The 25,393-nt window shown below is 40.1% G+C and overlaps 1 protein-coding gene across 2 annotated transcripts; it reads left to right on the forward strand.

Moving 5' to 3' along the window:
• The first annotated feature begins 34 nt into the window (after positions 1-34).
• fam114a2 (family with sequence similarity 114 member A2) lies at positions 35-24,223 on the forward strand. Of its 2 annotated transcripts, none has more exons than XM_008114774.3 (14): positions 35-235; positions 5,007-5,221; positions 6,052-6,151; positions 6,721-6,816; positions 7,631-7,743; positions 11,258-11,392; positions 11,576-11,737; positions 12,214-12,337; positions 14,115-14,194; positions 17,121-17,249; positions 17,449-17,588; positions 19,948-20,020; positions 21,352-21,405; positions 22,303-24,223. In XM_008114774.3, exons 2-14 carry the CDS (start codon positions 5,021-5,023, stop codon positions 22,402-22,404), a joined length of 1,509 nt encoding a protein of 502 aa, XP_008112981.2. In that variant the 5' UTR covers positions 35-235; positions 5,007-5,020; the 3' UTR covers positions 22,405-24,223. The 2 variants fall into 2 exon arrangements, with proteins under 2 accessions (XP_008112981.2, XP_008112980.2); XM_008114773.3 differs by having other exon boundaries at positions 35-213.
• Positions 24,224-25,393: the final 1,170 nt, after the last annotated feature.

A 25,393-nucleotide genomic window follows, 5' to 3' on the forward strand; every position in this document is an offset into this window, starting at 1 on the left:
AACGCCACTTCCGTCGCGGAGCGACGTTTTTCCGGGGCAGCCCCGCTCTTTCCGGCCTTCTCTATGGTCTGGCTGACTCGGCTGTGCTGTTGACGTCTGGAGGGACGTGGCCTGACGGAGAGGAGATTCTTCCTACGGGAAGGTGGAGGCGCTTGGACGGAGCCGGCGAATTTGGCCCCGAGCCTTGTCCCGCTGCTGTTGCTTCCATTAGATGTGCGTTTCCCTCCTATTTGTTGTGGGTATTTTGCTGTTATATACACTTATAAACGGGGACCACTATAGGTCCCACTGAGGCCTTGCAAGCTCCCTTGAATCAACCCATTTTTAATGTGGCTCTTACTGTTATTCCAACTTCCTCATCACACTAGAGCATGAATCCACTTTAAATCCGCTTTCTGCCTCCTGCAGAATTCTGGGTTTTGTAGTTTAGTGAGGACCAGGACCTGCCTGGCTGAGCTGTTTAAAGCCTCCTCCCTAAAGTGGATTTAAAATAGAACCAAGCTCTAGTCTGATGAGGTCCCAAGTATGCTTGCTTCACTGCTCTCTTTCTTTCTCTTTCTGAATTATGTGCCTTCAAGTCACCTGTCAACTGATGGTAACTTGGAGCTCCTGGTGGCGCAATGGGTTAAAACTTTTGTGCCCACTGGACTGCTAGCCTGAAGGTTGGGTTGCTGAATGGAAGGTGGCCGGTTTGAATTCGGGGAGAGCGTGGATGAGCTCCCTCTGTCAGCTCAAGCTTCTCGACTGCTAACCAGAAGGTTGGGTTGCTAAACTGAAGGTGGCTGGTTCGAAACCGGAGAGAGTGTGGATGAGCTCCTTTTGTCAGCTCCAGCTCATGCGGGGACATGAGAGAAGCCTCCCATAAGGATGGTAAAAACAGCAAAATATCCAGGCGTCCCCTGGGCAATGTCCTTGCAAACGACCAATTCTCTCACACCAGAAGTGACTTGCAGTTTCTCAAGTTGCTCCTGACACGGAAAAAAAAAGGCAACCCCACCAATTTCATAGGATTCTCTTAGGCAAGGAATACATGTCAGTGGTTTTGTCAGTTTCTTTCTCAGAAGTACTGTACAGCTTGGTATTTGGGGCTCGCCTTCCATCCAAGTCCTAACCAAGGCTGCTTCCGCTTAGCCTCCAGTATCAGATGGGATCTGGTGCCTTTAGAGCAGTGGTTCTCAACCTGTGGGTCTCCAGGTGTTTTGGCCTACAACTCCCAGTTTACCAACTATTAGGATTTCTGGAAGTTGAAGGTCAAAACATGTGGGGACCACAGTGGAGAACCACCGATTTAAGGTATTTAGGCAGCTTTAGTTGCTACTGTTTGCCTAGGAATTATTGCAGTCAAGTGGAAGAGTTCCTAAAACATGTGCCCCCTTCCTCTAAAATGGGCTTGGGTGAAGTGTTCTCCCTTAGGTTAGAAAGGTGCTGTAGTTGGGTTTCTCTCCAGCACCCTTCCTAGTCATCCAGCAGGTTGGCCCACCTCCGGAGCCTCTGGTACATGGAGCATTTATGCCCACACTTTTGCAAGGCCTCTTAGGTAAAGGTAAAAGTTTTCCCCTGACATTAAGTCTGGTCGTGTCTGACTGGGGTTGATGCTTATCTCCATTTCTAAGCCGAAGAGCCGGCGTTGTCTGTAGACGCATGGAGCACCATTACCTTCCTGCCGGAGCTGTACCTATTGATCTCACATTTGCATGTTTTCAAACTGCTAGGTTGGCAGAAGCTAATAGCAGAAGCTCACCTCTCTCCCCAGATTTGAATCGGCCTTTTCGGTCAGCAAGTTCAGCAGCTCAGTGGTTTAACCCGCTTCACCATCGGGGGCAAGGCCTGTTACATTATTATTATTATTTGAAACATAACAAGATGAGTCCACAGCAGACACTCTGCTGGCTGTTGTACTGGATCACGCGCTGGACACTTCCCACGTGTCTAGGGCTATGTGACGTATCAGCGAATAATGCGTGCAGATCCCAGTAAGGTGGCCTTCTGCAGCTGGCAGATGGTAATTTTGTCAGCGCCGATTGTGTTCAAGTGCAGGCCAAGGTCTTTAGGCACTGCACCCAGTGTGCCGATCACCACTGGGACCACCTTGACTGGCTTGTGCCACAGGCTTTGCAATTCGATCTTTAAATCCTCATATTATTTTTATATTTATTTATATCCCACTTTATCTCTCCTGTAGGAGACTCGAAGCGGCTTAACATAAATGCATCAGCATACAATTTAAAATATACAAATATGCAAACATTAAAATAGGATTAAATATAAACAGCATTTAAAAATTTCCAGTTAAAAACCATTAAATATATTCAAAGTTAAAAACTACAGCACCTCCTGACTTGATCTTAAAAACCTTCATTTTTAAAAGTCTGCCTGAATAAAAACGTGTTGGTTTTCCCTTTTTACACCCCATTCCCTCTATTCCATCAAAAGTGATGATATTTGTTATTGAAGGAAAAAGCAGTGTGTTTGTCGTGTTGTCGAAGGCTTTCATGGCCGGGATCACAGGGTTGTTGTATGTCTTTCGGGCTGTGTTTGTCATTGTCAGTCATAATCCAACTTGGATAGAGATTTACATTTTAACTGAACTCCAGCCCTGTTTAGCCCAGTTACTGTCCACATTAAGTCTAGTAGAGTCTGACTCTGGGGGATGGTGCTCATCTCCATTTCTAAGCCGAAGAGCTGGCATTGTCTGTAGATGCCTCCTAGGTAATGTGGCCGGCATGACTGCATGGAGTGCCGTTACCTTACCACCAGAGTGGTAACTATTGATCTACTCACACTTGCATGTTTTTGAACTGTTAGGTTTGCAGAAGCTGGGGCTAATGATGGGAGCTCACTCTGCTCTGCGAAATCGCAAACTTTTCAGTCAACATGTTCCACAGCTTAGAGGTTAACTCTGTATATTGTGTTTATTGTAGGCATTATTGTTATATAGTCTTTTGAAATCTTCTGATCTAAGCACTATCAATATTTATAAATAAATCTAGCACTGATACATTTTTCACTAGCAGCTAATCTCACCTGCTCATGATGTGTCCTTTTCACCTCTATTTTGTAAATTTCATGTCTCATCTTGGAAGCTCAACAGGACCAGGCCTGGTTAGTACTTGAATAGTACACTGCCAATGAATCCCATGTGCTATGAGCTATGTTTCAAAGGAAGAGACTGGCAAAAACACCTCTGAGAGCTCCTTGCCTCAGAAAATCCTATGAAATTTATGGGGCTACCATAAGTCAACAAATGACTTGAAGGCGCACACAGAGAGTTGTGTGTCTCAATATCCTGTTCATTTGTTTAAGGCATTGCTTCCCTGTTTTCCATCCCCAACGGCTTCCAAAACAGTTTTTAGTCTAAAATATATACAGCATCAAAGTAAAAGCAACTGGGAGAGCAGAGTTGATTATGGTGGTAGACACAAGTACTAAATGCAATATTCTTCCAACCCCCGGCCCCCAATTTGCTGGATTCAAAAGCAGTGAAGTCCTGCTGTGTCCTCTCTGGTGGTTGTAGCAGCAATGCTTGGTTGGTGGAGGAAGAAGGGCTCATCTCAGGAGTTTCATCTAGGCTTTCTCTTCAGTGGGGAAAATGTAAATTGCTTGTGTGTTTGTGTGTGCGAGGGGGGGACAGGGGGTGTATTTGAGTAGCTAAGCATCAGAAGGAAATAAAATTGCGTATGCTGTATATTGTACTCATGAGGTGAAAGATAGGTTTCTTTAAATAAAACAACTAGCCAGTTCTTTTACATCAAATGAAATAACTTGAATTTTTATTCAGCTGATTTGGGGTTTCAAACATTGCTGTTTTTTATTTCCTAAGTGCCATTGATTGCTGCAGTGCTGTGAAGGGCCTTATTCTAACAAGGACAGATGAAGTCCAACAACAGCTCTTTCTGTAAGGGCATATATTTGGTACAGATATGGATGCCATTTCATAATAGCAAGGGTCAGTGATCATTTTGATGGGAGAAATTAGATAGATTTTGTATTAGAAGAAGAAGCGTTGTCCGTAAATGGGGATAGTTTGAGGGTGTCATTGTGTAGGAGTGTTGGAATGGTAAGTAAACAATAGTAAGGGACCGTTGAAGAAATTTATCTTCCTTGATAATTTTAGCAGAAGAAAAATACCCTAGGACAATTTCTGTAGGTCAGGAACAAATGGTGGTATGAAGTAAATAGCGATACCGCTGTGATCTTTTGTGCTAATATTCTACATATCAAAACAGTAAATATTATGAGTCCTTCCCCATCACATTTAATATATTTCTCTGTGTCCTAAAAAGCATATCAGAAACTTGAAAATAGAGATGAAAAGACTTGCATGCACAGGTTAATTGTGTGACAAAGCAAATTTTCTCAGGTATTTGCTTTTTTTGTGACCCCCCTTTACATTAGGAGTCCTTTTGTTTTTTCGGTAACATTTAAAAATGATGTCTTGATTAGTTGCCAGAACAGTGGCCTAACATTTTGCTTGCAGTGGCTGTGTAACCCTAATTATATTGCCTTTCTGTGCGTAGTCTTCCTCTTTGCTTCTGATGCTGAGGAGGTAGTACTAACGCCTCCATAATTAATTCCCCGTGACTAATCATGGATGCCATGGGTTATATCAGGTCATCTTCATGTGATCCTGTCTTGCAGGGATGTCACGCCTCACCCACTGGCTGGAAGGGAAAGGATCAAAGCTTCACAGGGCCTCAGCTCTTCTATAGCCATATATTCACAGCAAATGCATTTATTAGTTATATATTTAAAATGACCTATATACTCATGTATAAGTCTAGAAAATTTAGTCAAAATATCAAGTCAAAACCACAGGTCAATGTGACTACTTATCTCTTATTTAAAAAGAGATTTTTCCTTTCTCTGTTCTGATTCAAGTCTTTTTGAAAAAACAACAACATTGCTGTGACCTAAGTTACAAAACAATTTTGAGATTAAACAAGATGAAGATTTTACGGTGTGCTATGCTTTATAGAAGTTATAACAATAATTCTTTGTATATTTAGGATATGCTCTGGTCATGTCCCAAAAGGATAATGAATCTTTGAAAGAAGATGCTTGTGAACCTGATGAAAATGATCAGAAGACAGAGGAAACTGAAGCTTCTGAGCCTGATGGAGTGGAACCAGAGCCAGTGGCTATGACACGGAAAAGACCTGAAGCCAAAACTTCTGAGCATGTTGCTTCACAAGAGTCCCTGGGCCACAAAGAAAAGATATTGGTGAGAAATCTGTCACTAAATGTTATTTTTATGTTACAGTGTTCACATGTTTAAAAATATATCTTCATAGTAAGATTTGAGAGCCAAGAAAGTCACACAGAATTTGGTGATGTGTTGTGTACCGTTGTGAAACTGTGTTTTATGAGTGTTTTGTACTTCCATAGAGTACACCAAGTATGCTACTGGTCTTTAGAGAGATAAGAATCCCAAGCTCTCCAGAGCATATTTTGGCCATGCAAGCAAAGGGAAAACTACTGACTTTTATTGGAATAGTTACTGATATAATGATTTGATATTGGTCACAAGTTTAATAGCAAATGCTCCAAGGTGCACTGCTTTATCTTAGAAATCTCGAGTCCAAATGAATTGATATAAACATGTTTGGAACATGATCTTCTTAATGTGATTGACATTTTAGAAAGGAAGAGAAAAGTTGCACTCCAACACATTAATTAAAAATAGATTTACAATGTAACCCATTGTAACTATAAATTTGAGAAGTTACAAAGTATACTGCCATATTGGAACTCAATGAGAAAAAAGATCAGAGCACCGGGTGTGTGACTAGCCCCCTTTCACCAAAGGTAGTAGTGAGCAGCTGGCAATAAATGTTTTGGTTTTGGAGTATTTTAGATTGCGGATTTTAGAAAAAGTGAGATTCATCCTGTATATTAAATATGTATCACAAAGCAATTCTAAGATTAGAAATGTGATATTAACATTTTTGTTTGACTCTTCTGGTTTGCACTGAGTTTTGATAAACAAAGATGTTGAAATTTGATAGATGTAACCAAAAGGTGGGTCATATCCTATTTTTTTTCCTTTTACAGGAATCCAGTTTATCTGATGGTTCACAAACAGGATGGAACTATTGGGGTAGTTGGGGAAAATCATTGCTCTCAACTGCTTCAGTTACAGTGGCTACTGTAGGTAAGGTTTTCTAAAACTCCAGTCGACATCGATATTACAGTAAAGATCTGCTCCAGATTTCAGTCATCTTCTTCATCTTCATCCTCTTCTTCTTCACTTACTTTTATATAAATCAGAAGCATATCAAAAATAACAAAACAAAACAAAAAGAACACGTGATCTGTAGAGTCCAAATGCCATTTTAAACATGTACCTTCTCTCAAGGCTGAGAAAGAGCCTAATCTCCGATTAGGGTATTACCTGACATTGTGTAGTTTGTGTTTGTTTAGCAATTTCACTGGTTTGACTGTTTTGTAAACTCTTGTATGTTATTCACTTAACAGCTGTGGGTCCATGGACCGTAATAAACTTTATGTATGTATGCATGTTGGGAAAGGAGCAACATATATGCCAATTAATTTTAATTTAATACATAAACCAGGCATTGCACTGTAGATTTATAGGTACTTTTTCAAATGCACACTGGTGATTTGAGCAGATCTATCTTACTGATTTGGCTTGCACTTGCTATGTGTAATAATTTTTTAAAATCTTTGTACAATTAAAGTAATATCTTTTCTGGCCTTTAGGTTATGGCATCTCAAATGTCATTGAAAAGGCAGAGACATCTCTTGGGATACCAAACTCTACTGAATTACATTCTGAGGCCAAAGATGCTACAGAAGGTGAGCTTTTTTTAATGGGAAAAATAAAATAACTGTTTAAAGTTTTCTGCCTTTATTGTTGTAAAGGGTAAGTCAGTGGTATTGCTAGTTATCTGAGGGGATTGGTTGTACGTTGTCAGAAAATAGTGACATCCTTTTACTTTCAGGATGTGATTTTTTTACAAAGGTGGCAGCTTCCTCCTTCTCCTTGAGTCTGATCATGGTACACACAGCCCCCCCAGGGGAATTGAAATTCTTCACATGGTTAAGCAAAATGAAGCTCATGCAGTCTTACAGTCATTCAGTCTTTCAGGGGTGACTGGTGGATGAAAGCTGTAGAGAGTGGCAGTGCACCCATTCTGTAGTTCACCATCCCTTCTCCTTGAGGAGAACAGGAGAACTCTAGTTTGGCACCAATGGAGCTCCTGAACAGCACAGAGCGGTGATAAAATCAATAATGGTTAAAGGATCAGCACCTGCTCCAGAGTTTTGCTGCATTATGATGGGGAATCTCTCTGCAACTGGCCTGTTTCCCATATGCCAAAATAGCTGTTAATGCTAATCTACAAATGGGGATTGAAATCAATCCACATGACCTTGTCCACCTCTGTCAATTTATTGTATGTGCTTCCAACAATGTATTTTGGAAGCCTAGAGTATTGCATTACTCGTTTCATGTATAAAGGATCTGTAGTCAAGTTTGGAATAGGAAATCTGTGGGGAGTGGGAGTGAGCAACCTTGCAACATTAAAGGCTTCTTTAATTTATATTGCAGAGAATTTAGTTGGAGGACTGAAGATTGTAATGCAATTTCTTGTTGACTTTTCCCTTTCAGAAAGCCAGCATTTTGAAGAAGGCAACACTCACAAAGGAGAAGCTGAAAGTCTGTTGCCTATTAGTGGTGCACTTGGAATGCTTTCTACTCTTTCTGCTGCTGTTCAGAATACCGTGAGTGCGACCATGGGCTTGTATTACTACTGATTGGTCTTGTTTTGAGAACTACATGGTCTACTTTTTATTTTAAAGCTGATCAGTGGTGGTTCATTAAACAGTCAAGTAAATAACTAATCTAGTCATGTGTGCTATGTATGACCATTAATGGTATCTAGAGTGTAGCGGGTGCAATTGTTGAATGTTAGTGGACTGAATTAGAAGACTACATCCCAAAACTCTCCTGAAAAAAAAAAAACAACCAATTTTCTTCTTCCCCCAAATTCTCCCCAAAGTGTCCTAAGGAAAGCAAAAATATATAGAAAAAAACCCCATTGCACTAGTGGACAGTTGAGATTATTTTCAAAACTGAAGTCCTTCAGAGATGTAAAAACAGCCACTTTCCTCACCTTGTTCTGCTATCTGCAGTGATCCCCTCCCACCCTGCCCCTGCTGTCCTCTAAAAGGAATCAATAAGTAGTTTTTACAATTTCCTGGTGTGAATGTCTTCCAAAACTGCCATTTCCAAGGGTTATTTTCAGTTCAAGGCTTTCTCTGAACAATATTTACATGTGGCTTTTTTCTGTGCAAGGTAACATCATATTCTTTACAGAAAACAATATTTTAGCACATTGATACTGCTTAAAACATGCTGTTTCCTATGCAAAAAAAAGGTGTTTTCCATGAAAAACGATGTGCATTAAAATGAAAATTCTCTTCCATCGTGGATTCTTCCTATCATGATTTATAATAATAATAAATGATAAAACTTTATTTATACCCCGCCACCATCTCCCCAACGGGGACTCGGGGCAGCTTACATGGGGCCATGCCCAAAACAATACAATGTAAACAGCATATAAAAAACAGCACATCACAATACAATAAGCAATACAATAAATAATATCCATTACAAAATAAAACAAGGAGACAATGAAAACAAGGGCAGACCACATGAACATTAAGTTAAAACTCGGGGTGAGAAAGACATAAAAATAAAAACCACAGCGAACAGGGTCATAAGGGAGTGGGGGTATTCTGGAGGATAGATATTAGAGGGAGCAACGGAAAAGAAATATAAAATGGTTACTCTCCAAAAGCACAGCGAAAGAGCCATGTTTTCAAGTCTTTCTTGAAGGCTGCTAGTGTGGGGGCTTGCCTAATGTCAGCGGGCAGAGAATTCCACAATCGGGGGGCCACAGCAGAGAAGGCCCTCTCCCTTGTTCCTACAAGGCGGGTCTGGGATATCGGGAGTGGGGACAGGAAAGCTTCCCCTGATGAACGAAGGGATCGTGTAGGCTTGTGGTAGGAGATACGGTCACGAAGGTAGGTGGGTCCCAAACCGTTTAGGGCTTTATATGTGATGGTATACACCTTGAATTGGGACCGGAAAATAAAAGGCAGCTAGTGGAGCTCCTTGAACAGGGGAGTAGATCTCTCCCTGTAACTCGCCCCCGTAATTAACCTGGCAGCCGAGCGCTGGACCAATTGTAGTTTCTGGGCCGTCTTCAAGGGAAGCCCCACGTAGAGCGCATTACAGTAGTCCAGTCTAGAGGTAACTAAGGCATGCACCACCGTGGTCAAGTCAGACTTCACGAGGTATGGTCGCAGTTGGCGCACAAGCTTGAGTTGTGCGAAGGCCCTCCTGGCCACCGCCGACACCTGCGCCTCAAGCGTCAGCGCTGAGTCCAGGAGGACCCCCAAACTGCGGACCTGGGATTTCAGGGGGAGTGCAACCCCGTCCAGCACAGGTTGCCACCCAATACCCCGATCCGACGAGCGACTGACCAGGAGGGCCTCTGTCTTGTCACGATTGATCCTCAGTTTGTTCCTCCTCATCCAGTCCGCCACAGCGGCCAGGCACTGGTTCAGCATCTGAGGGGCTTCCTTGGAGTCAGATGGGAACGAGTAGTGGATTTGCGTGTCATCTGCGTAGAGATGGCAACGCCCTCCAAAACTCCGGATGACCTCTCCCAGCGGTTTCATGTAGATGTTAAATAGCATGGGGGATAGGATAGACCCTTGCGGGACCCCACAGGTCAATGGCCAGGGGTCCGAGCAGGTGTCCCCCAGCTTCACCATCTGGGAACGACCCTCTAGGAAGGACTGAAGCCACAGCAGAACCGTGCCATCAAGCCCCATCCCAGAGAGCCTCCCCAGAAGGATACCATGGTCGATGGTATTGAAAGCCGCTGAGATGTCCAAGAGAACCAGCAGGGTCACACTCCCCCTGTCCAGCTCCCTGCGGAGGTCATCCACCAAGGCGACCAAAGCCATCTCAGTGCTGTACCCAGGCCTGAAGCCAGACTGCGAGCGGTCCAGAAAATCAGTGTCATCGAGGAACTCCTGGAGCTGTGTGGCAACCACCCGCTCCAGAACCTTGCCCAAAAATGGGAGGTTGGAAATTGGTCTGTAGTTGTTAGATACAGATGGGTCTAAAGAGGTCTTTTTTAGTAATGGTTTTACTACCGCCTGCTTAAAGCAGGATGGAACTGACCCCTGACCCAAGGAGGCATTTATAATAGCCACAAACCAATCCAACAACCCATCTTTGGCCAGCTTAACCAACCAAGAAGGACAAGGATCCAGAGCGCAAGTGGTCGCCATCACAGACCCAAGAATCCCCTCCACGTCATCAGGAAGAACAAGCCGGAAAGAATCCCACAAGATCGGACAGACAGGTACCTCGGTTACCTCCGCTGGAACTACAGTTAAGCTGGAGTCCAACTCACGGCGTATCTGAGCAACTTTGCCTGCAAAATGACAGAAATAACTGTTTTGACCACTTTCCGGATATATTTGAATATTTGTTTCATCCCTAAGAAGTGGGCATATGTCATGTAACCTTTTTTTGACTGTTGACTGAGTAGCATGAGATATTCTGCACTTGAAATCGAAAATATAGAATGGCTGATGTGATTCCTTTTTAGAGAATCTCATGCTATATTCTGTGCCTTGGGCACCATCCCATATGAATACTTCAGTCTAGATTTATTGTTTAATTTGTATGGTATAAAGGAATATTTCCTACAAGAAACTTGCAACCATCAAATAAGTTATGTTTGCTTTAAACAAGCTTTCCTCCAGCTCAGGTATCTATCTATCTGTCTGCCTGTCTGAGCTAGAGAATTCATGAATTCTTGTATGGTTCATTTTTTTCTCTATCTCAATTTAAAACATATTTTTGCTTAACTCATATTTATCTGAAACCATTTAGATTTACTTGGATCTTACTGTTCTTGTGAAAGCAAAATAAGGAAACATCTAGTTGTTAACAGAAGATTTTCTAAATTTTAAAGCATGATTACATTATTGGTCTTGCTAGCAGGAGAAAAACTATGCTCTTTTTAAATAGTCTTTACTAATGTCTTTATTTCTTCAGCATAATGAGAAGAGTTTGTGCTACAGTTTGAATGCTTAAATTCCAGAGCTTACCACTGGCAGTCATATTTCTGTAGTATGCTCATGTCTTCTTCAAGGCGAGGTCTGAATTTCACTGTCTTTTTCTAAATTGAGCAAATGTATTTTGCAGGGGAAAACAGTTATTAGCGGAAGTCTGGATGCATTAGAATTTATTGGGAAAAAGACTATGGATGTGATTGCTGAAGGTGACCCTGGGTTCAAGAAAACGAAAGGCCTAATGAATAGAAATTCTACACTTTCTCAGGTACTGGCTTTCTTAAGAATGCTATACAATTGAGAATGGTTTATTCCTGGATTTGCTCAATGTAGTCCATAGCGTAGTATGTTTTCTAGTAGGGCACAAAATATTTTAGGCTTGAACCTTTTCCTTTGAACATACTTTCTTTTCATTCATCAGTACTAATACTTGGTTTTTGTCCATTTGTAGATCTTGCGAGAGGCAAAACAGAGAGAAGAACAACAACAGATATCCACAGACGTTTCCATGGCTACAGAGAAAAAAGCCCATTATGGGCTATTCTTTGATGAGTTTCAGGGTCTTTCTCATTTGGAAGCCTTAGAGATGCTTTCAAGAGAGAGTGAATCAAAGGTAATGGCCTTTAGCAATTCCCCTTCCTTTTTGCCTTTATAAAAAACATTAAGGAGTAACAAGAGTAGATGTCTCTATAAACTCTGAGGGACGAGTCCTTTAATAGATTCTTCACAAGCACTAGTAAATGAAAACAATGTAGAAGCAGTGAAAATGGCCTCTTGCCTTTCCCTGCTGTTTCTTTCTCTTTTGTGTAGTCTACTCTGTTTTAAATAAAGTGCTTTCTCAATCTTTGTTGTTCAAACTCACAAGGAAATTGATGGCGGTTAAAATAAATCAGAATTCTGAAATATGACAATTTAATGTTCTTATTCCCTGTTGGAGAGAAAAGAGTGCATGCAATCACTCCTTTTTAAAAAGGAAAAAGATTGCTTTTACTAGGCAGCCTGTCATTAATGCTGCCATCTTTGCTTTTCACATCAAATACATGCAAGTGGCTTTACAATTCTCTCTGTGGCTTTCTTCCCTTCAATCAGGTGAAGTCAGTTATGAGCTCACTCTCTGGAGAGAAGTTAAATATTTTAAAGGTGGAGGTGGAACAGCTGAAAGAAGCATTTTCCTTAGCTGAATTTTGTGATGATGAAGAGGAAGAAAAGAGAGGTAATTATGAGAATTCTAGCTTTCAGGGTAAAAAGCAGACTTTTAAAATACCTGAATGGCAAACTAATTCTGTGGTTTGTACTGCAGTTAGCTGCACAGGCAGGACAGAAAAGTGCTTGTAAGGCATATTAACTGACCATTCGCCCATTATTCCATCTCTTGACAGTGGTTCATTCTCTGGAATCTGCATGAAGTATAAGACAGCACTCAGCACTAATTGAGTACTCTATGGAATACCAACTTTTTCAGGTTAAAAGATTTTGAGGCCATCAGTATTTCGGATAATGTTTACTAGAATTCAGAAATTTGATTATTAGTTATATCCTACCCCTCCTCCAACAAAATGAGGGCAGAAAACAGTTGGCTTTCCTTATCCACAAATTCTCTATCTGCAGATTCAACCATCCTCAACTTGAAAATATTCAAACAAAATTCAAAAAATTAAATCTTGATTTTTGTTATTTTATGTTAGGAATACTTACTAGCTATTATATATATATAATGAGACTTGAGCATCCTTGGATTTTGCTATCCACAGGTTAGAACCAAACTCCAAGAGTCCACTGTATGTATGTGTGTGTATGTGTGTGTCTATATATACATACACACACATACACATACACATACACACACACACACACACACATATATATATATATATATATATCCTTTACATGAACCATACAGAATGCATTAGATTCTGCAAGAGTAATTCACTCTGGCTCAGGGCAGCCTACTGAGCTCCAAGTGGGAATTGGAGCCTAGAGCTTTCTGACCCAGACTTAATAATTTAATGTATGTATTACGTTGGATCCTATAGCTTGTGCCTGGTTTTGTTTTTTGAGTTCCTGTCATCTCTAGAAGCTACACATGAGTCTGTGAACCTAAGTTTAAGTGAATGGAGTTGTGGTATGATAATGTGAGGTGTCCCATTGACTTGTGTAAGAGAGTATCATAAAAGGAGGGTTCTTGAACATTCCTCACATGGAAGAAGTCAGTTATGGTCAATGTGAAGTTAGAAAATAAGATGGGTAAGGAATGTGTGACTCCCCATATATTGTTTATTCTCCAGCTCCCATCAGTCCCAGGCATCCCTGTGTAGCTACTTCCACACCTCATTCATGGGCATGGGTTTGGGTTGCGGTTGTTTATAAGAAAAGCTATTTCTGAGACCAAGAAAAACTGCCCTTGGTATTTGAAGTTGCAGCCATAAGCAAATAATTTTAAGCCCTCTGAGTTGCCCTTTAACATTTTTATAGCAACCCTTTGTGCTCTGTACACTTACTTATATGTGAATCCAGATTTTATTGTACGAATGTCATACAGGAACCATACCAAAGTTATGGATGCATTCAAACCTTCATAGAATAGTAGTCAGGGTATGAAATGATGTATTATTCTGGAGCCCCTTCCTTCGGATACTTCTCTGTAATAATCACAGGGACATGTAAGCAGCAGTGCCACTATGGAATGAGAGTGCTCTCTAAGCATGAGAGGAGAAGCACATAAAATCTACTGAAATACTGTGCATCTCTTAAAGTGTTAATTTTCTTTATTACTCATGAATAATTTATTCAGTTTAATAGGGTATTAATAGATAGTTTACTATGATCCTTCCTCATATGGCATAGTTTGAATAGAGAGATGCTAATGGTGGCTGATTTTGTCTTTTGGTCATACTAGACCACATATGCATCAGAATAGGGAGGTGTACCCTCCCATAAACTAACATTTCTTTATTAGATATAATATTCAGAGTCTATCCTGTTGCTTTCAGATGAGGAAGACTTCACAAAAGAAATAACAGATTTGTTTTTTGAACTTCACATCTCTACAAAGCCAACCAAACTGACCCAAGTAAGTTTCTATCATTTCTTGACTGTTGAGGTTAGTGTCTTTGAAAGGAAGATGGCCATTGGACAAGCTGGCTAGGAGCTGGAGTCCCAAACACCTGGAGGGCCATAGGTTGTGCAGGCCTGACCTAGGCCACATCCTTTCAAAGAACAATAAGAGGGATTTGTAAAGTTGTAAGATTGGTTCTTTGAACTTTCCAACTCTTAAAAACCTATATGCTGCAGTCATCAGCAGCCCTTTTAGATATTAGTGCCATTATGCTGTTACAGTGGGCCATAGTCAGTAAGTTCTGTATCTCATTTCTCGGCATATGGGTTGATAACACCATAAGTTCTATGTACCAAAACCCAAAAGAGTGTGCTGTCTCTGGTAGATAGACTGGGTGCATTCATGAAGTCAGTGGTTCCCAACCAGGGGTCTGTGGACCACAGATAGTCTGCAAGAAAAAGAAAAGTGCTCTGTGGGGGGTCTGTCACAGGAAGCCTGAGGCAATGTAGTGTGGTTTTTGAGGAAGGGGCCCCTGCAAGCAACCCCCCCCCCCCCCCCGGTATACAAATGGGCATGGAAATAGGGATCTGGCAGCAGCAGCAGCTTCAAACCCAAGGAAGGAAGGAAGGAAGGAAATATTATTATGATGATTAATAAATTCTAGTTATTTAAAAACTGATTTAATTTTTGTGTGTGTGGGTGGTGGGAGAGGGATTGATCGCAATGGTCCACAATGTATCCAATTTTGCCTAAATGGTCCGCAGTCTCTTAAAGGTTGGGAACCCCTGCATCAAGTAGAGCTGGTTTCTTCTGTTTGAACTTAGTACAGTATATCAGCCCCATTTCCATGTTCTCTTGCAATGTTTGATAGAGCCACTGAGTGGCACTATATCCTGAAAAAGGATGGAAATGCCTCTTACTTAAGAAGTCAGCTCTTATTTTGTTGTTCAGTGTAAAAGAGAATTTATTTATTTATTTACAGCATTTATACTCCGCCCTTCTCACCCTGAAGGGGACTCAGGGCAGATCACAATGTACACATACATGGCAAACATTCAGTGCCATATGAACACAGAAACAGAGACACAGAGGCCATTTAACATTCTCCAGCTTTCAGCTCACGGAGGGTATGCTCGATTCCGGCCACAGGGGGAGCAGCTGCTTCATCATCCACTGTGACACCGAGTCCTTGATGGATACTTCCTCATTCCAAACGCTGCTGGACAATTTTATGGTGTTGTAAATTAGTTAAATTAGTCTCCCTGCATAAGCGGTACCTAAATTTCCTACTTGATATATTCAACTATCTTTCGGGTTGCTTAGGTCAACAACGAATACATCTTTCAGGTTGCTTAGGTCAACAACAAATACAGTAGAGTCTCACTTATCCAACATAAACGGGCCAGCAGAATGTTGGATAAGCGAATATGTTGGATAATAAGGAGGCATTAAGGAAAAGTGTATTAAACATCAAATTAGGTTATGATTTTACAAATTAAGCACCAAAACATCATGTTAGACAACAAATTTGGCAGAAAAAATAGTTCAATACACAGTAATGCTATGTAATAATTACTGTATTTATGAATTTAGCACCAAAATATCATGATATATTGAAAACATTGACTACAAAAATGCGTTGGATAATCCAGAACGTTGGATAAGTGAGTGTTGGATAAGTGAGACTCTACTGTACTTCTAAAGGTGTTTTTTTCCATTAAATATTATCACATATCCTGTTCTAAGGATTTATGTGTATACACACAGAATAAATATGAGTTGCAGGTAAACTCTTTTCAGGTAACATACATTAAAATCTAAATGTACAATAAAATATTAAGATCTATAACACAAAGTTGAATTCAAATAGCACCACAGTAAGAACAGCCTTATGCTGAACCTCCAAACCCGTCAACTTTCCTCTGGCCAGTCAAATGATGGTGTTCCTTAGCCTGCAATTTCCTGTTTCCAGTGTTTTCTTATGGCATCACCTGCTCTCATAAGGACAACTAGACTTGCATGAATACTGAGATATTTGGGGGGGAGGGGGGGAGAGGAGGAACCTGAATGTGAAAAGGATCTTACCCAATAGAAACAGGCCATTCACTGGTCAATGGAAGGGGAGAGAGAACAGTCAGTCAGGTGAGAAGAGTAGGAATGGATTGTCTGGAACCCTGAACAGGCAGCACTACATGAGTGATGAAGCAACATTTTATTAACAGTCTTACTTGGTCAAGGTACTTCACATGTTTTATTCCCCCACTAGCATCACCAAGAAGTCTGTAACTGAGCAATGCATTATAAAACAGTGCTTAATACCTGATGGTAGGGAGATGTACTCAAGAGAGTATATTCCTTCACATTTCTTCTTCAAATGACACAGAAAGGATTGACTGGCTATTTGTGGAAATATACTTCGGTGGCAAAGTGCGTTAAAGTGCTGAACTTGCAGACCGAAAGGTCCCAGATTCAAACCCCAGGAGCAGCGTGAGCTGCTGCTGTTAACTCCAGCTCTTGCCAACCTAGCAGTTCGAAAACATGCCAATGTGAGTAGATCAATAGGTACCACTCTGGCGGGAAGGTAATGGCGCTCCATGCAGTCATGCTGGCCACATGACCTTGGAGGTGTCTACGGACAACGCCGGTTCTTTGGCTTAGAAATGGAGATGAGCACCAACCCCCAGAGTCAGACATGACTGGACTTTAACGTCAGGGGAAACCTTTACCTTTTTAATTATGTGAAGAAAGGTATGCTCTTGAGTACTAAGTTTGTTCCTATGATCAGGTATTGTTCCCTAACTGTTTCTTTGGATGTGGTTTCCAACTTTGCTTTAAATCAAAATTCAGCAGGCCTCCAACTCTTCTGTGTGTGCAGTGGAAGTGGGACCATTCTGCTTTCCTTTTCATTGATATACTGATATTTCTGCTTCTCCTTATACAGGCAAGGAACTCTACTTGTGAATTGGTTAAAAGCCTCAGAGTCCAGACTGTAAAAGCAGACAAACCAGATGAAGGAGATGGACAGGTTGACTCAGGAGATGCTGGACAAGGGGATGAAAAATCAGTTGAGGTAATAAATGTAGCTTAAAGAATGTTGGAAGTGCAGTCTAACCTGGATTCCCTTACATAATCTGTGCCAAGAAATCATAACATGTTTTGTCCTTGCAGGGATGATCTTTAGATGAAGCCTTTCAGGGATAGAATTGGATAAAAAACTAATGTAGTTTTCTTGAGCCTGTACACTCACATCTTTTTTTCAAACTCTACAGGATATTCATACCCTTGCAATCAGAAGCTTGGCAGAATTGACAGCCTATTCCATTGAAGTATTCCACAAAGCTGCTGAATTGTTTCTTCATGGTCAGAAAGAAGAGGTGCTAGCCGTAGACCGAGCCAAAGCCCTTTCACAGTAAGGCTGATGACTCTTGACTGCTTTCCCATACATGAGTTGGATTGTAAATTGTATCTATGTACTAGTTGTGATCTAGCCCTACAATTTCTTTTTACAGTTCTGGAATAAACAAGAGAAACACTTTTAGGCCGCATCATATATGATGTTCTGTCATGGATAAGTCATTCTCTCTTTGTATCCACTCGGGGAAGTCTAGTCAGGGTTGCTCAGTCTGGACAGAAGATTGGGATGGGATAAAGGCACTGCTAATAGGCAGTCTCTAGCACATTGCATGTGAGTCAATGGGGGATTCAGCAAGAAAGAGGTTACCTATCCCAGCCTTCAAATCCGCTTCTAGAAGCTCTTTTGGGGGGGGGGGGGGCTGTCTTTTTTGTTGATGCCACTGTCAAGGCTTCTTACTTCTCTCACTCCCCAAAATGGTGAATATTGAGAGACTGATCCTCTGGAGTAGGCACATATGCGATCCCAGGCACAGCATATACAGATTATTCAAACTGTTCCTGTTCTCTTTTTAATAGAGGTACTGTAGTTTGATTCCTGACCATTTTGGTATTTGGCATAAGGTTCAAAACCAAGCTATTTTAGATCATTGTTGAATGGGTCATGGTAGTGAATTCATATTGTTATCAAACATGTTGTGAATGGATTGCAGATACTACTTTATCCATATCCTACTTCAGAGTGGGAATCATGCAGCCGCCATCCTAATGTTAATTTGCAACTGCTCTCTCCAGAATAGTCAGTGGTAATCAATGCTAAAAGATGCAGTCCAACCACATCTGGAGATCTTTCCCATTGTCTCTACTGCTATCTAAGTACATCGAACTGAAATAGTGCCCTTTCTCCCTGGTTAGTCTCAGCTATGACATAATGACAAGTTGATATGAGTTTGCTGTCTGCAGAGCTTAGAAATGCTACTGTCAAGATTAGAATTCCAAGAAAACTATAGTTAGCATCCTGGGGGGGGGGGGGGGCGGGGCGGGGGGGGGGGGGGCGGGGGGGCGGGGAGGTTCTAGAAATTAATAGTTCCAAACCCCTAATTTTGTTTTGTTTTTTAAAAGATATTCTTATTCAACAAAAAGCAGACAAACAAATCTACAAATAACTAAATGTGTAAAACGGTAAACAAAATGCAACAATCATAGATTCATCCCCATCCACAAAAACAAAACTATATAAATAAGTTTTTTTTCTTGATATAAAAGGTAACTCCAACTAATACAATGTAGTCTACAATAATCATCCTCACTGCAACTAATGCACCCCTACCACTCCTACACATAAAAAGTGCCTGCTCTATGGGCCTCACACCCTCTGTCTGATGATTTTAACGTCTTTAATTTTTTACACTCATAATATATCACTAATGTCATCATCTGACTATCAGTATTACTCTTCTAATTCAAAAAATTAATAGTAAAAATTATCCCCATTTTTGGTGTAAAAAATAGTAAATAAGTCTCAGTCTTTCTTAAAGTTAATCAAGGATTTTTCCTTAATCCTTTATATCCTTAATCAGGATATAAATATTGGAAATAAATAAATAAATAAATAATCAACTTTGTTAGCTTGTTCATTTCAGCTACTTCACACACCTTCGTAAGCTAATCTTCATATGTTGGAGTGATTGGATCTTTCCATCCTGGGCATAGATAATTCTTGCTATCATAGTCATGTACAATATTATTCTTCCATGTTTTCTATTAAGCTGGTCATCCAACGTCTCCAACAAGTAGAACTCTGGTTTCATCATAAATTCGACCATAACAATTTGCATAACCAACAAATTGAGTTGAGACCAATATTTCTCAGGGTTTTTTTTTTTTTTTTGCATGACCACCACGCATGCCAAACTCCTAATTTTATAGAGCTTTGGTTATCTGTGGCTTTTAGTACTGTGTGCTGGAGATGGGGGCACTAGACTGGCACTTCCATGTCCAAGTGCAAGGGCCTGAATCATGCAGCTCTCCAAATGTCAAGTCTTGATAGCTGTAGTTGATGACAGGTAATGCTGGGACCCAATAATATATGGAGGACTGCAGGGTTCTCACATTATTATTATGTTACATTATTATTACATTTATTTATATCCCACTTTTTTCTCTTAAAAGAAGAGAAAGAGAAGAATGTGGCAAAGAAACCAAAAAATGAAATTTCAGCTTTCTGTGCTGCTATTTCCCACCTCTGCAGCTCGGTACCAAGTCTTGGTTTATAGAGTTTCAGGTGACAGATGTTTTCACTTTTTTTCTTACAGAACATTGAGTAAATCAAAATGCTTTTTGAAAAGCACTAAATAAGAACAGGAAACTCCACTCTAGTAAGTTTTATTTACTACACCTTGTTTGTTCTCTTCCAGAATGACCATTGTGCTATGTAAAGAATTATCGTCTCTTTCCAAGGACTTTGCTACCTGTTTAACAGCTGCAGGGGTAAGAGGTCAAGGTTTTTAAGGTTTGCCCTGTGATAATGCAACTACATGATCAATAGTGCATAATGATGATGACTGAAAGGAATCTCCCTCCCCTTTTCATCCACTGAACCTGGAGCCTTTTATAACTCTTGTTTCTTTACCACAAGTATTGCAGTTCCTCTAGTATACTAGTTCCTCTATCTAGTTTATTTATTTATTTATTTGCCATATTTGTACTCTGCCTTTCTCAACCCTGAGGGGGACTCAGAGTGGCCTCACACATTGGCAACATTTCAATGCCTTAAAGCAGTGGTTCTCAACCTGGGGTCCCCAGATGTTTTTGGCCTTCAGCTCCCAGAAGTCCTAACAGCTGGTAAACTGGCTGGGATTTCTGGGAGTTGTAGGACAACAACTTCCGGGGACCCCAGGTTAAGAACCACTGCTTTAAATTAACATACAGTTGGTAAACATCTACATTAAAACATCTACATTACATATCCAACAGAATCTTGACTAAACCTCATTTTCTCTGACTTGCTCTTTCTGGTGTTTTAAAAGAGGAAAAAATCCTTCTTTTGCAGGCTATTATTTAATAAAATCAGTAGGAAATATTTAAAAGATTTGAGTATTTTATGCTAGACTCAGTACAACAGGATGTACAGCTGTCTTAGTCTCAAGGATGGCATCCTGAATCAGAAGACCACCGGCATATATGCATTATTGTTCTTATTTCCACTGGTGGGAAAACCGTAATCATGGAGTCAGAATTCCTTGGTTTTACATTTGGCTTTATCCTTGTCACCCACCCAGGAAATCAAGGGATTTCAAAATCCAAACTTTAGCACTTTTCTTCTACAGACCAACTATTCAGGTCAGCAGTACAGAAAGCAGAAGGAGGCCCTCTCAGCTTTGAGGGCAAACTGGGGAGTGACTTAGGTGTGGCATGTGGGCTGAAAGGATATCCAATCCTGTGCTACTTCCTTGACTTTTTTACATTCCTCTCCCTTCCTTCCGAGCATAAATCTGATTACCTTTTTTCCTTTTTCTCTATCCTTTTCATGCTTATGCTGCCCATGTCTTATATAATAATTTGGCATTTTATGTACTATTGTTTTATTGTTTTTTAAAATCTTGGCTGAGATTTTGAGTCCAGAGTAGGTACAGTACATTTTTGCCGTAGAATGTTTCTCTAGAGTTCAGTGTTCAAATGCTATGAGAAGGATTCTGAACTGATCAAAACCAGTGGAACTATTATTGAATCACTTTTAAGACTGGAGGTCACCTTCCATACAAGATGTTTTGTGCTCGGTTTTTAAGTGCAATCTAAACAATTTTTTGATCTTTTTATAGATGGAAGAGAAGGCAGATGTCCTTAACCCTTTAATCACTGGAGTATTTTTGGAGGTCAGTTTCCATATATAATGTACATGTTCAATAGTTTCAGCTTTGTCTGAGATCCCTGGATGATGCATGAGTGTGAAGAGGGAATGATAAATTAAAGAATTTGATTTGAGATTTCAGAATGTTGACCATATTACATATTTGAAAACCTTTATATTGTCTTTCCTGAATGATTACTAGCTTGTATTCTATGTTGTGTTGATTGGATGAAGTATGCCGATTGTATGACATCGCCCTACAAATTTTAAGTTTAGGTTAAAAGTAGAAACCTATGACTTTCTCAGTCTTTTCTAATTTCCATGGGTTGTAGGTTGTAGCAGCTTCCTCAGAAATAGAAGGTTGGTAGTTGGGTTGAGCCATATTTCAATTAATACTGTATGTGGATCCCTGCATACAATATGACTGCACCCTAGACAAAAGATGGGATTAAAAACAATCTTAAAAAATGTGGCATGAACACCAAGAATTGGGAGGCCCTGGCACTTGAGCATTGTAACTGGAGATCACCTGTCACCAACGGTGCTATAGATTTTGAAGAGGCACAAATAAAGGGTGAAAGGGAGAAACATGTCAAGAGGAAGATGCATCAGGCAAACCTTTGTCGAGACTGCCTTCCATCTGGAAATCTTTGTTCTCATTTGAAAGACCATGTGGATCCAGAATAGGTCTTTAGTGATTTACAGACCGACCGCCATGACTCTACTTTTGGAAGACAATCATACTCAGCCACGAGTGATAGCCTATGATGATATGACTATATGAGTCCCCATTAGTTGCTTCAGATAATCAATTTTGACAGTAGTTATGAGATACTAATTAAATGACAATTCTTAGGATTACTAGGCACTCCATATGCAACAGGGAAACTCCAGAATGACTATTTTCTGTTCTCCTTTATAGGCTTCAAACAGCGCCTCTTACATCCAAGATGCATTCCAGCTACTCCTTCCAGTTCTACAGATCTCTCATATACAGAGTCGGACAGAGTTGACACAATTCTGACTGTACTAGAGGAGCACCCCTAGACTTTTTGAATGATTATTCTCTGGTTCCACAAAAATAAGGAGCATGTAATAAAGAAAAAACTTTGATTTCTAGTTCCCACTGACCAATAACAAAATTGCAAATGTCTATAGCCTATCTTAAGAAGATAAAATACAGACAATATAGCAAGCTTAGAAGTGTGGGATGCTCATGTTTTTTCTATTACTGCTTCTGGTGTTGTGTTGAGAAAATATGGCATTGAGCTCTTTGATGGGAAGATTTTTTTAAAATAAAGAGCAACAATGCATATATTTCTACACTCATGGAATCTAGGTGAATTATACAACAGACATAATACTTGTGTAATCAGATGAACCATATGCTTTTAGAAAGGTTACCTAAAGTTAATTATCAACTAATCTACAGTGATAATTACAGTAATGAAAAAGGCATGGAGCAGTGCTCTTGTTGTGTCTATACTTCACTGACCCATAGAGCCAAGGAAAGGAAGACGATTGTGAAGGTTGCAGCCCCGTGCATAGTGACCTGGGAATAAACCTCATCAGCTAGAGTGTGACTTACTTCCAAGCAGAGTTATGGTGATTAAGTTAAAAGCCTGGCTGGCCTGACTGCTCATTAATGAAATCTTGCAGGTAAATTTGGAATTCTTAAATCTCTTTAGATGAATGTATTTCCAAGATGGAAAAAAAAAGCAGACACTCTGCTGGACCTGAACTGGCTAATGCATTTTCAGTGTAGCTCTCAAGCAATAAACAAAAAGTATCCCAAGCGATGTTTACATAATTGATTCAGGGGTTTATAAAAACAGAAAACTAGCATAGCAAAAATACAGAATTAACATGGTGTTTTATTTTTCTTAGTCCAATTTCAGGTATTAAAAATGGATCCCCAGATTTACATTTGATTCTTCATAAGGTTTGCAGAAAACATTTTCCCGCTTGTTCAGAATTTCACTTTGCATCATTGAGTTTCCCTCAACCCTCATTTTTGTGGTCCCACTTTTTTTCAAAAGGAATTCTAGAATCATTTAAAAAACTAAACAACTTGCTTCAGCAAGTGTGATTTCTTCTTCCCATTTGTTTCCAAGGATCAGGAAAGGCGTAGCCCTCCAGATGTTGGTATCCAGTTCCATCAACTCAAGCTAGGCTTAGCCAGTGGTAAAGAGAAATTAGTGCAATAGTTTATCACCATCTGGAGTGCCGCAGGTTCCCTTCATGAGTTAGAAGTATAAACTAATGATGGAATGGGGTTGTGTGAATATTTGCATGGAAGGAAGAGTTGGACGAAGGTGAATTGCAAGTTACTGCCACTTTTTGGAACAGATTGAGCTTGTGACTGTTTTGATTAGGATGGGTTTGTTGCAGTGTTTTAGCACTGTCCTGGATTTTCAGGCTTTGTTTTTTAAAGGCTTCCAATTGGTAAATCTGTTTACTACCATACTCTAGCTTAAATTAATTTGTTAGCACCACCTAGAGTAGAGCCTTACACCACTAGGAATTTGCTAAGGAAGCAAATTCCATTGATTTAGTGAATTTACTCTAGCAATTACATTTAGCTCTCTTTTATTAAGAAAAGCAGTACCGGTATTGGAACATCACATTTGAAATCTGGCAACAAACCTGTTCAGTGTTGCACACCAGGACAAAAAATAAATCCCTTAGCTTTTGATGTATAGAAGATCTTTTGGAAATAATTTTTTAAAGCAAAATATTCATATTTTGAATAAAAATGACATTTGTGAGTAAAATCTGCACTATATTATATAATGATGATAAATGGTCTGTAATGTAATAAAAGGATTTTTGCAATAATACAAGGCTGCTTGTTATCTGTAGGATAGATGTTCTCCAGGATGTCATTGTTTGCTTGTGTCACTGTGCTCTACAGTTTTCCCTGTTAATGCATTCTTATGTTTTCCAATAGGCAGAGCAAGCCTATGGGAGTGACAAAAAAGTGATTTGTAAGATCAGTTGGATTCATACTCATACTGCCTTGGATGAAAGATGTGTGCATGTAAATATCCCCACCCCTCTACTTGACTTTCTTTGTTTCTCCTCTTCCATGGGTTCCTGTAAGTGGGAAGGTTAATACTGAAAGAATGGTGGGGGCTAGGGTTCTCTCTCTCTCGATCCATCTTCAGCTTGCGCTTTTCTTTCTTTATTGCTACTTGGAGGCTCTAGCCACAACAGTGAGATCATCTCCAGTGGTGGACCTCTCATGTATCCTCCATAGAACCATAGAATTACAGATTTAACTATTTTGTGTTTTCATTGTTTGGAAGTCCTACTATAATATGTTGCCATTCTCACAGGCTCATTTGTTGGGGGTGTAGAAGAGAACCTTTTTGGTGGCTGCCCCTCGGCTGTGGAATTCTCCAATAAGTGGCTTTGTGGGTTTCTTCTCTTTTTGACAATAGGCAAACACCTTTTAAATTTTAAATGACTGTCAGTTTTTAACTGGTTGGGACAAGAACTTTTAATGGGAACATGTTGTAGTTTTCACTTTTAAAATAATGTTTTAAAATTGTTTTAAAGATTTAAATTAACATATTAAATGTGATTGCGTGTTTAAATGGTTTCCAACCTTTTAATATTAGGTATTTAACTGTACTTGTTATAATGATAAATTGCCTTGGGTTCAAGAAAGATGGATAGAAATTAAATCTATATATATAAAAGAGTGATGGAATTCGAGCACCGAGCAAAACAACAAAAGTAAAGGGCCCCCAACCTCGAAATTTGACGATGCAACCCATCATCCATGCCTTAAGGTTGAAACAACACAAACTCATTTCACGCAGCTCCACATGGAACCCACAACGCCCCATCGGTAGCCATGCCCGGGAGGGAAACAGAAACTATAATGGCCGCCGGCAACAGGGAAGGCAGGCAATGGGAAAAAGCTGTCCCCTGGGTCCTAGCGCCCGCCCATCATCCGAATTATTTCTCTCCATATACTCTCCCTTCTACAATATCCAACCCATTTT

The sequence above is a fragment of the Anolis carolinensis genome, chromosome 2, assembly GCF_035594765.1.
Source record: "Anolis carolinensis isolate JA03-04 chromosome 2, rAnoCar3.1.pri, whole genome shotgun sequence".
NCBI classification, from domain to species: Eukaryota; Metazoa; Chordata; class Lepidosauria; order Squamata; family Dactyloidae; genus Anolis; species Anolis carolinensis.

Excerpts from the sequence above, each read along its gene's own strand:
- fam114a2 (XM_008114774.3), top strand. The coding sequence starts at position 5,021 with ATGTCCCAAAAGGATAATGAATCTTTGAAAGAAGATGCTTGTGAACCT. Across the intron at positions 11,393-11,575 it reads GAAATTCTACACTTTCTCAG|ATCTTGCGAGAGGCAAAACA; the intron begins GTACTGGCTTTC and ends GTCCATTTGTAG. Across the intron at positions 14,195-17,120 it reads AGCCAACCAAACTGACCCAA|GCAAGGAACTCTACTTGTGA; the intron begins GTAAGTTTCTAT and ends CTCCTTATACAG.